Source organism: Uloborus diversus, chromosome 5, assembly GCF_026930045.1.
Source record: "Uloborus diversus isolate 005 chromosome 5, Udiv.v.3.1, whole genome shotgun sequence".
Lineage (NCBI taxonomy): Eukaryota > Metazoa > Arthropoda > Arachnida > Araneae > Uloboridae > Uloborus > Uloborus diversus.
Genome location: NC_072735.1, coordinates 45,612,907 through 45,630,244, shown reverse-complemented (window position 1 = coordinate 45,630,244; position 17,338 = coordinate 45,612,907). Strand labels below are relative to the sequence as shown.

Sequence of the window (17,338 nt, the reverse complement as noted above, 5' to 3'; positions counted from 1 at the left end):
TCATTATCCTCCTCTCTCGGTCATCATCCACTTTCCTACGTTTTGGCCGTGGCTCTCCGCGAAGAATACATTCCACTTGGTATTCCACACATTCTTGTTCTTTTTGGAATCCTTCAATGATGCTATAAACGCCAACATGGGCCCGTCCAATTAAGCTCTCCCATCTTCTGTGCCAAGCCTCAACCACATTTTGAGTGCGAGGAGTTCCTAGTTGAAGGGAATCAAACACACTCCAGAGTTCTGGTGGGAACAACGGCGGAACACGAACAGCAACACCATTAGTCAAACGGCGCCTCATTCTTCCACGAACGTAGTTATCTTCAAACCACTGGACGACTTCTTGAGCATCGGATGGCAAGTGAGGAAGTAAAATGTCAAATGCTGCTGAAATTTCGTCAGCTGGTAGAAAAGCTAATGCAAATAAATGACGAAGCATTAAACTAAAGTTTTCGTCTGTGCCGTAGCGCGAAGCCAATCCACTTGATTGGATTTTTCTCCAACCACACTGACACAGATGGAAAAAACAAGCTTTATTAATAACGTTGGTGAACTCAGATTTTGAAGCATTTATAACTGCTTTTTCTAGATCACTGATAATTCTAGGTGGCCTCAGTTCAATGGTACTTCCTTCAGCGAAATCAATTAAAATTTGGAATAACGTTTTGTAATTTTCTTCAGATTTACTTGTCATCAAAGCGTATACTAAAGGAAGAATTCTGAAATTAGGAGATCCGACAGGTGCGTGAATTGTATACAGCTGGTAAAATGTTGTGGGCACCGTTTTAAATGTGCCGTCCATAATCCAATAAGGTGCCTACGATAAATGCTTAACGTTTGCTACTGTTGTAAACATTAGAATTCTCTCATCTCGAACCGCAGAATCCTTTACTAAAAATAATTCACCAGTTAAAGTGTTTCGTAAATTAGGTGGAACATCAATGTCATTCAATGTTTTTGGTTCTGATGGCCGTTGGTTTTGCCTGACCCGTTTAATTTTTTTCCGAAGAGCTTCTTTTGATGGAAGGTATGGGCGAATGTTCTGAGAAGTGTTTACGACACTTTTTTGAATTATCTGGCAAGGTTGATTTCCTGTATGCAGAGCATCTTCTTTTAACTGGCCTATTCACTTTGCGATAGCAGCTGCACTCGCTTGTGGAGCATGGTTATGTTCAGTAAATTTTTGGAGATGATGTTGTCCATTCAAAAATATTGTTGTTACTCGACCTTTGCACACATCATATTTTCTTTTTTCACAACACCAATAATACAAATTGTCGCGATTCTTATCTTTCACCATTAAATAACCACGCGCATTAATTTTATTACTTCCTTTTTGAGACGGAACAATTTCACAAATTTCGTCCATTTTTGGAATACTTTAATGAGCAAAAATATGACGGCAAGTGAGCGCTGTCTATCTCGATGCGAACATAACCCTATAGCATGTAGAAAGCCTACAGCCATATCATTCCGTCATAGTAAAATAGTTCCCCTTTTCTTCTATTCACAGAGCTTATAAAAGATACATTTCAAGCAAAAAACGTTAACATATTATACGAACCAATAAAATTAAGCATATTTATGAAATTTACGTGTATTGGTTAATATAGTTAGGAGAAAATATTCATCAACGTGAGGGAGAGTCTCACGTCATACTGATCTGACCATTCATAAGTCTTCATTAGTTTGGCGGGAATGCATCTGACGTAGTAATAAAGTCGATACTTTTCTCAGCGAGATAGTATCAGAAATTGGAAGTAACAGAATTTTTTTCAATTAAAGACACATGTAAAGTTCTCGGACAGCCAGGTGAAATGAAAAACTGTCCGTTATTGAGATATGTCCGTTATTCCGATAAGAAACCGTTACTTTTATTTTTATTTATTCATTTATCTGTTTCTAACTGCATTGTACAAAGAGCCATTTAGTGTCATTTTCGTGTCCTAAAATTAAAATTCGAACGGTTTGTTTCTTTTTTGGCTTTCGAAAACCCCTCCACTTTCTTTCTCGAGTGTCCAAGCACCTTCCAGACAAATTTGGTTCAGATCCAACAAAAACTGGATTTGTAAAAGGAACATACATAAATATATATTCTTTGTTTTATTTATTTAGATTGTTTAAACAGATGATTTTATTCATTGAAAGAAATTGAATTTTAAATCTTTAAGAGTTAAAAAGAAGTTTTTTTAAAAATTATTAAGTATTTTCTTCTAAATTTTTTAAAAATAATTAACTATTTTTTTGTAAACTTATACGTCATTTTATAAATCCTATTTTAATGATTACCAGAGAAAAGTAAAATATGAGAGAAGGGAGCAGGGGCGGACTGGGTTCTCTATTAAAGTGCCAGCCTTTACTTTCTGAATGGCACATTCGAAGGAATATGTACCCCCCCCCCTCACTTCGAAGGGTAAAACACGAGGATTTGAGGAGAGGAGTGAGGGAAGTCCATGTTCTTCCTCTGACAGCCTACGCTTTATCATTACCATAGCACTCCACAGGGGCGGGCTCGTTCACTCGTTCTCCCACTAGGGCGCTAACCTTGACTCCCAAAGAGCGCAAAAATAAATAAATAAAATCGAAAGCTCAAGAAATATAATAAAAAAAAACAGAAGGTAAATGAAATCAGAATGAATAAAAAAAATGAAGGAACAAAAATTCCGAAGGCAGGTTTGAGAGCGCATGAAAAAAAAAACTGAGGTGCAGACGTTCGAGAACGCAAATGAAGTAAAACAAAATAGAATTAAAATAAAAAAAAGACACATAGACGCACAGGTTGAGAACGCAAAAAAAAAAAAAAAGTTGCACACGCTTGATGGCTCAAATAATGAAGTAAATAGAAAATTTTCAAGGACGAAAAAAAAAAATACACACACACAAAAGGTGCACGAGGGCCCAAAAAAACTGAAGGTGCTTGGATTTGAAAGTGCAAGAAAAAAAAAAGTCGAACAGGCTTGAGGGCGCAAAAAAAAAAAAAAAAAAAAAAAAAAACCCGAAGGCACACAGGTTTGAGGGCTAAAAAAAGAAAACGCTCAAGTTCAAGGGCACAAAAAATAAAAGATAGAAAAAAACGAGATCGCACAGGTTTAAGGGCGAAAAAAAAGCGCTCCAAAAAAAAAAAATGCACGCAGAAGGAATTTGAGGGTGCACAGACGGGAGTGCGCACCGGCCCGCGGGCCAGTCGGCCCTTAGCGTTCCGTAAGCAGCTCTCAGGAAGTATGTTGAGGGGTCACTAGGCCTTACTGGGATTTCGAGCCTGTTGGGATATTTGCAGAGCTGCGGAGTCGGAGGAAAAATGACCGACAACGAATCCGACTCCGGGAATTTTAGAGCCATCGACTCCGACTCTTAGGCCCCAAAACTAGTTTGACTCCTTCCAGCACTGGCAGAGTTGTGAACTCTGAGGTAAAAAGGGCCGACTAAACTCTTGAAATGTCAAACCTTTGACTCCCGCGTCCGACTCCTCAATCCCAAAAACAGCCCGACTCCGATTCCGACTTCTGCAGCCCTAGATATTGGATAGCCGCGATTTTAGTTTGTCGGGATTTCAACCCTGTCGGGATTATGGCTTGTCGGGATTTTGACCCAGTCGGGATTTCGACCCTGTCGAGATTATGGCTTGTCGGGATTTCGACCCTGTCGGGATTATGGTTTGTCGGGATTTCGACCCTGTCGGGATTATGGCTTGTCGGGATTTTGACCCAGTCGGGATTTTGGTTTGTCGGGATTTTGGTTTGTCGGGATTTCGACCCTGTCGGGATTTTGGTTTGTCGGGATTTCGACCGAGTCGGGATTCTGGCTTGTCGGTATTTCGGCTGTCGGGATTCTGGCTTGTCGGTATTTCGGCTGTCGGGATTACGTCCGGATACCAAATATAAATGAAAAAAAAATTACTTTATTCTGATCAAATGCATCTGATTTTTGTAAAATGAACTACATATGAATATAATTTTTATGAGAACAGTTGACAAGTTGTAGATCACGAGGAAAACTAACTATATTGGTATACAGCCAGAAATACCTTCTGGATGAAATTTTTTGATCAAAAAAAAAAAAACCTTCTGGGCGGGTTTTTTGTTGAAAAATACCTTCAGTTTTTTTTTTTTTTTTTTTTTTTTTTTTTTTTTTTTTTTTTTTTTTGATCAAAAAACTTTCTGGAGGACTTTTTTTTTTTTTGACCTAGAATACCTCCTGTAGGGCTTCTTTTTTTTAAATCACAAATGCCTTCTGGTGGGGAGTTTTTGGTCAAAAATACCTTCTGAAGAGTTTTATTTTTTTTAAATCAAAACAGCCCTTTTATATGCATAAACTACTGTATTAGAATTTGCATTTATGTTTAAACCAATGCCTCTGGAGGTGTTTTTTATTCCCTCCCCCTTCGCTGCGCCACAGAATTGGTAAGATCAATAATTACTCTTGGATAAAGAATTTCCTGCATTGTATAATAAAAAGGTATAAGTATTTCTTAGACTAAATGCTCAATAGTCCTACGACGAAAAATATGAATCTATTTTTTTTAATCACCTCATACGCTCTTTGATCCCAACTATTTCTGCGTTTGATTTCATAATGATAGGTGCCAAATCGTCACCTCTTAGCAACTGTAAGACATCTAAGCTTATAAACAACAGTAAAATGTACAACTGTTTTCTCTGAGGCGACGACACATTCATTACAGGATATTGCAAAAAGACAATTTAAAAAATCGGCCAATAAACTAATATTTGGCTTATGTAGAAGTAGAGATTTAGTTACGAAGAAAAAAAATGCATTTCTAAGATTCAACAATGATTACAGAATCACTCCACCTTACCCTACCTCTTAACGGACACGCCATAGGTTTTACCACACGAGGGATCCGCGAATTGGGTCCCGTATGGTTGGGTTCGGCGGTATATTCCCAGTACTTTTCACTCCAGTGTTCCTTGTACCTACCACTGTTTGTGGTTTAACCAGTTGGATGGGACCCTGAAGACAGCTCTGATTTTTTGATCCAGGCCAGAAACCGAGCAATCCCTGGTCCAGCACTCCCCAGAAGTATCGTTTCACTTGGAGAACTTTGCGACCACGAGCATATTTAACGTCCCCCTGTCGCCAATAATGAAGACGGTGGATCTTCGACCGGCTAGGATCGAACCTGGGATCCTCCAGTCACAAATCCAATGCATTACCGATCAGGCCACCACGGCCCTCACTCCTAGTACTTCTGATTAAAAAATCATTTTAATTAAATAGCGGCAAGGATTCAGCACTTCAGTAATTTTATAACAATCTTAATTAAGAATTTACTACGAACAACTTTCATTTGAATTTCTGTTTTATTTAGGCATTGGACCTCCCCCTCCTATAGTTGCCGAATCTTCAGCCATGGAGCTCCAGAGACGAGTAGCTGTGATAACTTCAGCTGTCTGTTCAGCCGTGGTACTGGTGGTCATCCTCATTGCAGCTTGTGCAGTTTTAACAAGGAGACGGAGGCATAGGCCTGAAGGGCACGATTCCGGAGGTAAATTTTTCAGGATATATTTTATATTATGGCTAGATATGGGTTTTAATCACTCACTGAGCAGTACAAAGTAAAGTACTTCCACTGTTCCGTTTATTGGGTTCCGCATAGTATTTTATTCTTTACTAACAAGCACCATGCTTTCGTAATGATCTTTTTGCTCATATGTTCCATATTTTCCTGCATTCCTGTTATACACCAAATATAGGACAATTATTATGTATTTACAAGTGTATTTCTTTCAAAAACAAGGTTTTGATATAGTACTTAGATCTATACAAGGAATATTGCACTTTTACCTTTTAAAACGAAGATTTTTTTTTTTTTTGTGTGTGTGGGTGTATGTGTTTGTGATTTAGGATTAAAAAGATGTGATTATTTGGCTCATAAGAGATTATCTGAAAAATTGCGGAAGAAATATCCTGGAATGCGTAACTCTACGTAGCATCAAATTATTGGGAATATTTAACATGATTTTAAAAAAAAAATGATAATGACTTTACTTCAATGAATAGTGATAAAAGTTAAGAAAATTGAAAAATATTACGATGCGTTTGTTTTTGAAAAAACAGTAAGTGACTAGAAAAAGAAAGAATTTGTTTTTCAGTCGTTAGTTAATGTTGTGTTGCTTTACTGCTTCATAGTCTATTAGTTTATTACTTAGAACTAATATGCTAAGAACATAGTATATTATTACGATATTTGCATTACATTTTCATGATTCAATTTTAAGATACTTTATGTTTTGTTTGATAAAAGAATATGTATTGAAGCCCCAATGAAATGTCTGCTCTAGGGCCCTTGCTGTGTTAACTAGGCATTGAGGAGAAATTTTTGACGTCACCTTCTAAGGAGATAGTTTGGACAGAAATGCGACTCATACTTAATGTTTGAGGAATAAATAGTTTAATGATATGAAAATACGGGAGATTCGATCATCACTGGGGAAAAGCGGAAAATATGGACAGAATGCGGAATGCTTCCTCAAAGTGTAAATGGGTTGGTATGTCTGTAAAGGGTTTTCTAAATTGCACAATGGGAAGCCGGTAGTGAGCAGTTTTCATATTGACCGAAAATGTGCAAGTCAATAAACAAAAAAATACAGTAATGTCTTTGTAAAAGTTCTTTTCTTTCAGACACGAATTGATACTGGCATTTAAATAGACTTTGAAACAAATAATTGACAAATTATTTATTGATCCGTTGAGTGCCTCTAACTTTTCCTAAAAATATTGGAAGCATATATGCTGAGACGAGGGTAAAACTACCACCGTTTTGAGATTGGGACAAACCTAACCTGACAGCGTAATAATGCTGTGATTAGAATCTGCGAAGCCTTCACAATGCTGCCAGGTTAGGTTTGCCCTAACTATAGCCATTCTCGCACCCGTCAAAAGCAAATTGTTTGCATATTTCTGGAATTTAGTAATATTTGTTGTTGTTAAAGACCTAAGGAAAACACATTTTTTACGTCCTTTCAAATATGCTTGATTGATTTTACGAAGCAATTAACGAATTGCTGATTACTCTCACTTGACCAAAGTTGGTGTTCCTTTGATATCAGGACCCGGGCCTCTGAAAGCCTCACCGTTCACCGCAGGTGCTGGTCCTGGGCCTCCACAGGCAGCACTGTCCCCCAGGAATCCGCTCCTCCTGGGCGGTGGCTCAAATGTCCTATACACACACCACGCGCCTCACAAACAGGCCGACAAACAAACACAAACACGCCTACACACACACCTACACACAAGCACTTACCACCTACACCTACACACTGACCTACATCTACACACACACCTATTCCCTCATCTACAAACCTGCATACAGGCACGCCACCGCCCAGGAGGAGGGACATGCTCAGAGCATATGGACCAAAGGACATGGTAGCCACCACCCAGATGAAGGGACAAGCTAAAGGAAGTTAATTATGTGCTGGATGCTGTTTTCGTTTAAAGAGGGTTGTATAAAGTGACGAAGTTCGAGTATATTGTTCACCTTTGAGAAGTTGAGCTATGTCCTTGAGCAAGTCCATTTCTTTCAAGGGAGAGCAATCAGTAAGAAGAGATTTTGTTAGGCGCAGAGTTGGGCTACCATTGCAACCCCCTTATTGGCTTCTTCTTACCTGAATTATATTTTTCGCCAAATGGGCAACAACACTTCAAACTAAATCCGCAAGTTCTTGAGCCGTTTTTCTTTCGGGCAGTTGAGTTCAAACTGCCAGAGGTGGACAGTAAATAAAGTTTATTCCATGAACAGGAGCCGCTAGTCGAAACAATAAGCCCAACGACCCAACAAGTAGGGTTCTATCGCCCCGATTGCGAAAAAAAAATAGTTTGAATTCAAGATGTCAAAACTCACATTATTATTATTATTTTTTAGCTGATCGAAGAAGCACGGGAGAAATTCAGAAGTCAGAAACAGTCGCCTTGAGTGCTTGGGAAAAACGTCCTAGAGCAGATTCATCTCATAGAGGTTCTCAGTGCAGAGAATCTCTATATTTACCCTGTCCTTACGCCACAGCAAGATTGTCTCAGTTCTCGGTAGATGGCGATAATGACGGAGTTCATCATTCCGTCTCTTTAGCCGGGAACGAACATTCGTACGATGTGCCTATTCAAGTGGTCAGCAAGCTACATTAACGATTAAAAATGAATGACTGCTATATTTTTTGTATGTAAATACTAATTTTTGATTAATGTGAATGACGTGCCAGTTGTATTTGTGATTATTTATGGACAAGAAATGTATTTATGCGTACTTTCATAGTGAGAAATTTTTTATTTTTTGCGAAAACACTTTTCAGGAACCAAAAATATGTACAAAATACCTAATACTCTAAGTGATTTTTGGAAATTTTAGTCGAAGAAATGTAGTCGGAATCCCCGAAACGAAGTTAAAAAGCATGGACGACACACAAGATAGAGTAAACTTAAGCATTAAAAAAAAAAAAAAAAAAAAAAAAATCGGATTTATTTCTTTGAAGAAAATAAATGCGTACGGGGTCATCAACTTCTATCTTCTCATACATAATAATTTAACTTTCATTCGAAAACATTGATTGCGTACCATATGGAAAAATAAAACTTAATTTTATCATGTATTTTCCCTGGTCTTTCTACTTATCTGCTTTTTCCCGTCTTTCTTTTCCCTATATTACGAGCTCGAAGTTTTACTTTTAATTTTTCGGTTTTCGTGAAAGGATGCTCTACGTCTTACGTCTCAAATATGGTGAGTAAGATGCTCTTCGTTTAATACAAACAGAACAAAAAAAATCTTATTTGGCGTTTTTGTGGGGTTTTTTCCTCTTCTTCTTTTTAAAATAAAAAATGACGAAGAAAAATCAAGAAATTATTAATTGATAGAGTTGAAGACAGAGAGAAGGATATCTATAGAGTCTGAGAAAAAATTTCACAATCTATGATACCAAAGAATAGCTCATGTGTTTGTTACAAATGGTCGCGGATAAAGTACGTAAGTTTACTACAAATCAAATAAATGCGTTAAGATGCCCATTGTAGTATGAATACTATTACATTTACAAAACATTTTCATAGCTTTATAAAAATAAATTGCTGCAATAGATCATTTTCTCCCTATCTATGTTTTTCTACAAAACATATTGAGGCAGTGAGAAGCAAAAGGATGTAAGTGGACATCGTCAAGTTTTGAGTAAAACGCATTTAAAGATAACATCCTGGGTAGACTTTCATTGAAATGTTTTTCTGCAAAATGCATAGCAGCAACCACCAGGGCTACTAGTACCATGCCCCAAGACAGAGGAGAGGTTCACCTACCATGTGTACTGGTTGTCTCCAAATTTTTAATTTTGCCACTTACATCCCTTTGCTTCTCACTGCTTCATGTGTAGGGAAATGTGAGACAAAGTGAATTAAGATAACTTATTTTTTTCAAATTGAACAAGTTGAAAATTTGTTCTGAAACTTGCGGTACATAAAGAAAGAATAATATATTTTATGATAAAACTTGCATTGAAACATTATTTTTATTTTTAGCAGTAATTTTGTACCTCCAAAAAAAGGAGAAAATCTTCACTTCTTTTTTTCATGAGGCAAAGTGAAAAATAAAATATTTTTTGCAATGAAACTTTTTCTATTCGATTATTAAAGATATTCTTGAACAGATAAATGAGTAAGCAAAAGAATTAATGAATAAATAAAAAGGAAATGAAACAATAAAATAATAATTAAATAAGTTAATATATGAGAAAAGATAAATGAGTGAATAAAATAGTAAATGAATAATAAAATAAATAAATAAGGGAATTAATAAATGAAGGTGTGTAAATGAAATAATTAATAAATGAGTATGTAAGTGATTTGATAAAAGATTGAATTTGTAAATAAAATTAATTATTTCACTTTGCCACATCCACTTTGCCAGTATGCACTTGACCAACAGTACAAAGTACTTAAAATACAAAAAAAAAGCTTTATATTAAACAAATAAATACTGCACTGAATTCTGTAGGTTACTGTAGGTCTTATTTAATATTTAAAATGTTAATAACAAGCATTTTATCATTCCATACTAACAAAAATAATTTTTGACTTACATCAAAATATTAGATCATGAGTACAATTTTTGAAAATTGCTTGTATTACCATATTCTTTGATTTTCAGATGTAATTTTTTCTTGGCTGAAATAGACTATGTGTGTTACGTTATGCATGCATCGTTGAAATACTACTAGACAGGTGGAGCTAAAAGCATGGTAAATATTTCACCATTTCACTTTGCTTCACATTCCCCTACAATACATTCTGACCAGAGGAAAACACAAAATATGTTGTATTCGAAAACAAGAAGTTTTAGGTTGTACTAATTGATATGAAGTTTTAATAACTGAACACATGAATACATTCCTTGCAAAAAAAAAAAAAAAAAATGTGGCAACAATGTACATAAAATGTAATTCACACCTGCATCGCTCATCCTTTCTTCATGGTGGACAGTGCTCCAGCCACCATTTGGTTCTTGTGATCCAACACTTTTTACATATTCAACATCTGCTGTAATCATATGTCACTGAATCATTAAAAACATTATTTTCTAAATAAAACTTCTTTGTGTCCTGTCTTATTTAAGTAAACTTCGTAAAATGATGAAGATTCATACAACTTGGCTTAATAGTACTTTAGTTTATTCCGTCGCATGAATAGATGAATAAAATTCTCACATATTCATACACAATTTCCTTTGAAGCTTTACCTTTTCAATCTACTTTATTATTGTTTTTCTTTTACACCTTATTAAGATACAGAAGAAGCGATCGAATTTCACCTGAAGTCGTGACATCATATATTATTCAACGAATGATGAAATAATGTAATGTATTAGGTAAAAATCAAAGTTGCGAAACTTTCATCAACATTGATGCTCGGGCGGATTTATGGCCCCAGTGTTAGGAGAACTTTATATAGTAACAACACATCTTCTAAAATCTTAAAACAAAAAATCATGATTTTGTTTCCCCCTTTTTTCTGTTGAAGGAAAAACGAAGAGAATAATGAATGTCCTTTTTGGATAGAGGGGGCGAGGGAGGGAGAGAGAAAGACTGTTCCTTTAATTCAAAAAGCAAAGTTGTCACTGGGACAACAAAAATGTGTCCAAAACGACTATTTTGAAGAGAAAACCGTTAGGGCAAGTATATAAATGAAAATATAGGCTAAACAAGCTATGTATTCAGCTGCAATACTACAAATATTCGACGATTATTTTAACAAATTAGAAGCTAAAACAAAGACTAGAACTTAGAAGCTAAAACGGATAACAAAACGATCTACTCGTTGTCATTTCTTTTCTTTCTTTTCAGAATGTTTATTTCCAATTTGCATAATTTCAAAAGCTGGATATTTTGAGTTGTTAGCGCAGGGCATGTTCCCCCCCCCCCCAACCCCCAGGAGTTGAATGTTTTTCAAAACTTCTCCTTATTATTGAAGAGAAAAAAAGGATGCGTCTTTGGAAAGAAAGTGATTTTGACAAGAAAAAACATAGTGCTAACGGAAAATCTTAATTTCTTTTAAAAAGAAATCTTTAAAAAAAAATTCAGTTAACTGCCCCCCCCCCCCCTCATGTCCTATTTCTTCCCTTTTCTCTTTTCTTTTCCAGTTTGTCTGAAAATTAGTCTTCAAAAGCTTTAAAAAACTGAAAAAAATTGGTAGGAACTTATGAACTTATTAAGAGGAAAATAGAGGGAACTCATTTTAACTATGCTACAACCTCCCCCCTAAAGCAGGGGGTCACATTTTTGCACACCAAGAGAGTGACAAACAACACCAGGAGCGTAAGAAAATGAGTTCCATCAAATGTTATCAAAAAATTAACTTAGCAATAAAGAAATAACTGTAACCTAAATCCAAAAGTATGTTTATCGCATGACAAAACAAAATCTATGTAAAACCTCCCTTAGGGGACGCTCCCAAGTAGCGATAATTTCTTCGAATCCGTCCGTTTAAAAAGATTTTTTCCACATTATTAATTTTGAATAGCTTACACTCCGAATAACAGACAGTTACTTAACAGAAAAAAGAATCAATTGCTATACTAAAATTCCAAAAAAAAAAAATAGTTACAATTTTCACATTTAAGATCTATCATTTGTTACTTCTAATCATCTAATTCAGAAAAAATATTTACCTAATTCTAGAAAATTGTGCTCTGATTTCCCTAAGTCAGAAATTAAAGCAACTTCATTTGTGTATTCGAGCAACAATAAAATTTAAAATTGTTTTTAATAACAAATCTCTTTCTGAACCTTGTTAAATAAATTCTATTCTATGGATGTATTACTAATAACAAAGCTGAAAATCTGGATCTATGTCTGTCAGGATGTCTGGATCTCTGTGACCTAGATCGTTCGGCTGATTTTCATGAAATTTGGCACAAAGTTAGTTTGTAGCATGGGGGTGTGCACCTCAAAGCGATTTTTCGAAAATTCGATTTTATTCTTTTCCTATTACAATTTTAAGAACATTTTCCCGAGCAAAGTTATCATAAGATGGACGAGTAAATTACCAAGTTATCATAACGTGGAACCGGAACATGGGCAATAAGTCAATGTACAGGCGAACCAAAAGACCTTTTAATGTTTACTACGGGCAAAGCCGTGCGGGTACTACTAGTAAATAATAAACGCCAATAACATTAACGCCAGGAGAGTGATTTTTTTTTCTGCATCTGGAGACTGACCTTTTTTTTTTTTTTTTTGCCCCAGGGGAATGATTTTCTTTACAACTTACCTGTTAAGTGTTCCCAGGATTATAATTAAGGTGAAGGATGTCATTTTTTCGATTCTAACCTCTTAACTAAACTACATGCTATAAGTAGAATTAAAAATTTTCTTTCATTTAAAACAAAAACAAAAAAATGTTGTCCAGGAGAATGGTGGCAAAAATGTTATTGTCCGTTCTCGAAAGCAAAGACTACCACTCAAGATAGATTCCATTTTAAAATGGGGCGATAGGTAATTTATGGGCACGGGCACTTTCCGCTCGCTGAACACGTTATTTTGCACCTTGTATTTCAGGGCTTCCCTCCCTATTTTGATAAAATAAGAGCATACTTGACGCATGTGTAAATTGGCATTTAGTCTACTTAGCTAAGGAAAACAGACAGTACTTACCCCATTTTTGAACTTCAAAACTTTAATGAGAACATCACACACATCATATTAGCAAAATAGTCAAGGAATCCAACAAAATGGTGATAGTAAACAGTTTTGCAGCAGAGCGGGTTAAAAATTACTTTTTTTTAATCTATAATAATAATTGAATTCATTCCTAGGACAGGAGAATGACATGAAAACCTGGGGACAAATTTTAAAATGATGTACCTTTCAAGAATGTTATTTTGCATCTTTAATATTCATAATTCAATACTACAAATTGAATTTGTGAAATGTTGACATAAAATTTTTGAATAATTTAAGTACATTTGAGAAACGGAAGGGGACATGACAGGAGGTGTCTTTCTAGTTATTCAAAAAAAATTTTAGGAAAAATTAAAAGAGTTAATGTTTTAATAAGAATGGAGTAACGTTGGAAAAGTTATTACTAGCTGTTAAAAAAAAGAAAATTACTTCTAGGACAAACAATTTTTGTGTTAGGCTCCTAGGTTATAATGTTGTGAGGATTTTGGAGAATCACCCATATCATTATGGAGTATCTTAAATTTCGTTTTCAGATTCTCATTTTCGAAAGATTTCCAGTGGTCCTCCTGAATTAGCTAACAACATTGAATATCGCTTATAATTGCATCTTTAAAGCCTCGACTTCGAAAAATTACTGACAATAATGTTATCAAATGTGATCTCAAAATCTTGTTTTCAATACTTGAATTTCAGAAAATATTCGGGGAAGGGCCCCCAAACAACCTTCCTCTAATGTCATAAAAAATTGTGTTTTTTAAACTAAACTCTTACAAGGTTTTTCAAGTGAAATAACCCATGAAACCCTTTTTCTAATAGCCTACAGTATTGCAAATTTTTACGACTTTAATGTTGAAAATTTTTCAGGAGAGAGCTCCAAAACCCCCTTCCTGTAAAATTTTCCAAAAATTTGACTACTATTTCGTTTTTGGAATTTCAATTTCGAAAAATTGGGTAGGGGGAGGAGGAATTTCTCTCTATCTATTAATAAAAAATTAAAAAAAAAAAGCTAGAAGACAGTCCATGAGTCCCCTTAGCCTGGCGTCAATAAATACTATCAGTATTTTCGTTTTCAAGGCTCCCATTTCTACAAATTTACGCTGAGCCTCCTGTACCTTTCTTCCCCCTAACATCACCGAAGAAAACCAAAAATTACGCTTTTAAAACTACAAATTTCAAAAAATTTCTGGGGGAGAATCTCTGGACCAGGGGCTGCTCGTCACTATGGGCCGGGTGGGCTTGGCCCACCCACAAATTGTGCACAGTTAAATAAATTATTCAAAAATAACGTTTTGTATTTCAGTTAAACAAAAAACAAAGAATTGGGGGCGTGAAACAGATTTTAAATCTCTAGCACTTTGCATATCGCTAATAAAATATTAAAAGTTTTCCATGTGTTAGCGTTCGCGATTGCAAGGTTTGAGAATGATTCTTGGGCCATTTCGACTGTTGCCCCCGCCACACCTCCGCTCCTAACCAATCACAACGATTCAACCAGACACGAAACAGGCAAGTCCGTGTCACCCCGATTCCTGCTGTATGGGCAGCAGCCTCCCTGCCCCTTGGAAAAGTATCTTCACCCAATACCAGTTACCGCCTAATTCACCATTAACCTCGGGCCACCTAAACCTCGCGGTTAAGCCCGAAACCAGTCCTTAACCCGGAGTTACCGCCGATTTCGTATTCACCGTCAACTTTAACTACGCGCTGACAGGTTTCCGAAACCTTGCGTGGTTGAAAAACCTAACCAAGCTCCGGAGCAAGGTTAAGGCTGTTGTCCCAAGAGATTGGCGCCAAGGGAAAATCAATCTACTCCCGTAATCAAAATCAACAGCAAATAGCCTCCCGATCTTTGTTGCATACGACGTGATTTTCAGTCTAGAATGGATTGAGATAATATTGTAGAAAAATTTTGCGTTTTTATAATTTAAATTAATTTTAAATGAAAATCTCGCTTGGCGACGGTTTCAGAATAGCAACCATACACGCACTAAAAACTGAGCAACTTAGCTTCCTACTACAAATCCTGTAATACTATTGGGGAAAAAAATATTCATCGATGATTCATAAGACTTTGAGGGTCTTAATAATAATTTTTAAAGTTCATTTTAATCAATTTTTATATTTTAAAGTGTGGATGTTTTAAAAACTTGTTCAATCTCGGACATTTAGTTCCAACTTCCTCATGCAGATGTCGCTGAAGTAATAAATCTGAAAAATACCAGTGTCTGGCATTTTTCCTAATTAACTCTACCATAAATCACTTCAGCTTTCTCCCCTTTTTCCCAATGCGAGCCACTTGCGAGTTCCTCCTTTCTTCATAGTCTGATAACGATGCTTCCCGAGGGCCCAAGGAATCGACACCCCATCGAGAAGGGGTTGAATGCATTCCTTTTGCTAATTTCAGCTTTTCACTGAGGCATTTCGCAATTTTTGATTTTGTCGGTCTGTATTTTGTTGTTGTGAATGCCATTCTCTAATAAAATGAAAAAAAAAAATAATAATAATAATAAAAGCGATTTTTTGGCTATTTTGAAACGAAAAACATTTATATATGTTTTTTTATTTTTATTTATGAGATAAATGAAAAATCATAGTGTATTCGACTGAGCAAAAATTTTTAATTTACCTAAATCTGTCACGTTTGCTGTAATTGTATAGTTTGGTTTGAAGTTACCGGTTTATTAACGACTGCTTCGGTTTAGTCACTTAATAAAGAGGATTTCTTCTCTGGAAAAAGCAGGCTCCATCAAATATCTGTTGTTCGATCGACACTCAGAATAATTTCTGAAATTTCAACTTTTCATCATAGTTTTCCTAAATATTCTTGACTTAATATCTCAATAAGAAATAGTATATGATTTATACAAACATCGTATATGGGCCATAAAAGAGAAAAACGAAAGTTGAAAAAATGTGCAGACCAAATCCAAGAAGCTTTCCTGTTTTGAAAGTTTTAGGGTTGTGACTATTTTTCAAAAAAATGAGGAATCTCATTTCAATAATGGTTTGGAAAAGAATTTGATACTGTTAAATTTATTCTTGTCTTCCTTTTCATTTTCTTTTTGATTTCCCCTCATGCAAATTGATCATTAACTTAATTTCATCTAAATATTTAACATTTATGACTCCTTTTTGCTCAGTATTTCCGTAATAATTACCTACACAGCACATAACAGTAAATTTTAGTGGGGGGGGGGGCTTTTCATATGTAGTCAAAACTTACAAGAGACTAAATAGTCATCTGCAATGGTACGGAAGGGCTTGGAGGAAGTAATTTATTTCTGCGATCGAGGTATTTTTATCTGAAGTTATTACTTTCAAATTAAGTCAATCAAATATAGATTACTTTGTTCCAGGAAGGTTTCACTCAACTGGAATTGATAATTCCTCAAATGGATGGTATTCGAGGAACTCTGCAGTTTATGCAGTCAATATGCATCACAGCTCGCAAGATGAATATATACTTATCATACAAAGCGGAAAATGTTTCACTCAACTGGAATTGATAATTAAACTATTCTCGAAATTCATTTTCTTAGAAACGGTTTATTGGATATATAGTAAATATAAAATCAAAAACATATTTCACTTATTATTGAAATTTTTTTATATGCAATTTGATGACTAATGATACAATGAAAAATGTGGCGGTGACTATAAATAAATATTCATACACGAAATAATAGGCTACATTTTGTTGATGTGCGCCTAAAATCGATTGTACACGAGGAACTCTGCAGTTTATGCAGTCAATATGCATCACAGCTCACAAGATGAATATATAAATATCATACAAAGCGGAAATGTTTCATTCAACTCGAATTGATAGTTAAATAATTCTCGAAATTCATTTTTTTTTCAATAAAGAAACGGTACATCCGATATAAAGTAAATATAAAATCAGAAACATAATTAACTTAATATTGACATTTTTTTACATGCAATTTGATGACTAATGATAATGAATAAAGTTGAGGTGATTATAAATAAACATTCATACTCGAAATAAATTGCTACATTTTGCTTTGGAGCGCCTCAAATCGATTGTACACGAGGAACTCTGCAGTTTATGCAGTCAATATGCATCACAGCTCACAAGATGAATATATACATATCATTACAAAGCGAAAATGTTTCACTCAACTGGAATTGATAGTTAAATAATT

At 35.3% G+C, this 17,338-nt stretch overlaps 1 protein-coding gene across 1 annotated transcript in view; it reads left to right on the top strand.

Moving 5' to 3' along the window:
- The window catches only part of LOC129222898 (cell adhesion molecule DSCAM-like), a 194,745-nt gene extending 184,202 nt beyond the window's left edge, over positions 1 to 10,543 (top strand). Inside the window, exons 20-21 of the mRNA XM_054857461.1 lie at positions 5,327 to 5,503; positions 7,883 to 10,543. Coding sequence (XP_054713436.1) covers positions 5,327 to 5,503; positions 7,883 to 8,142 — 437 coding nt within the window. The 3' untranslated portion in view covers positions 8,143 to 10,543. The remainder of the gene's footprint in view (positions 1 to 5,326; positions 5,504 to 7,882) is intronic.
- Positions 10,544 to 17,338: the final 6,795 nt, after the last annotated feature.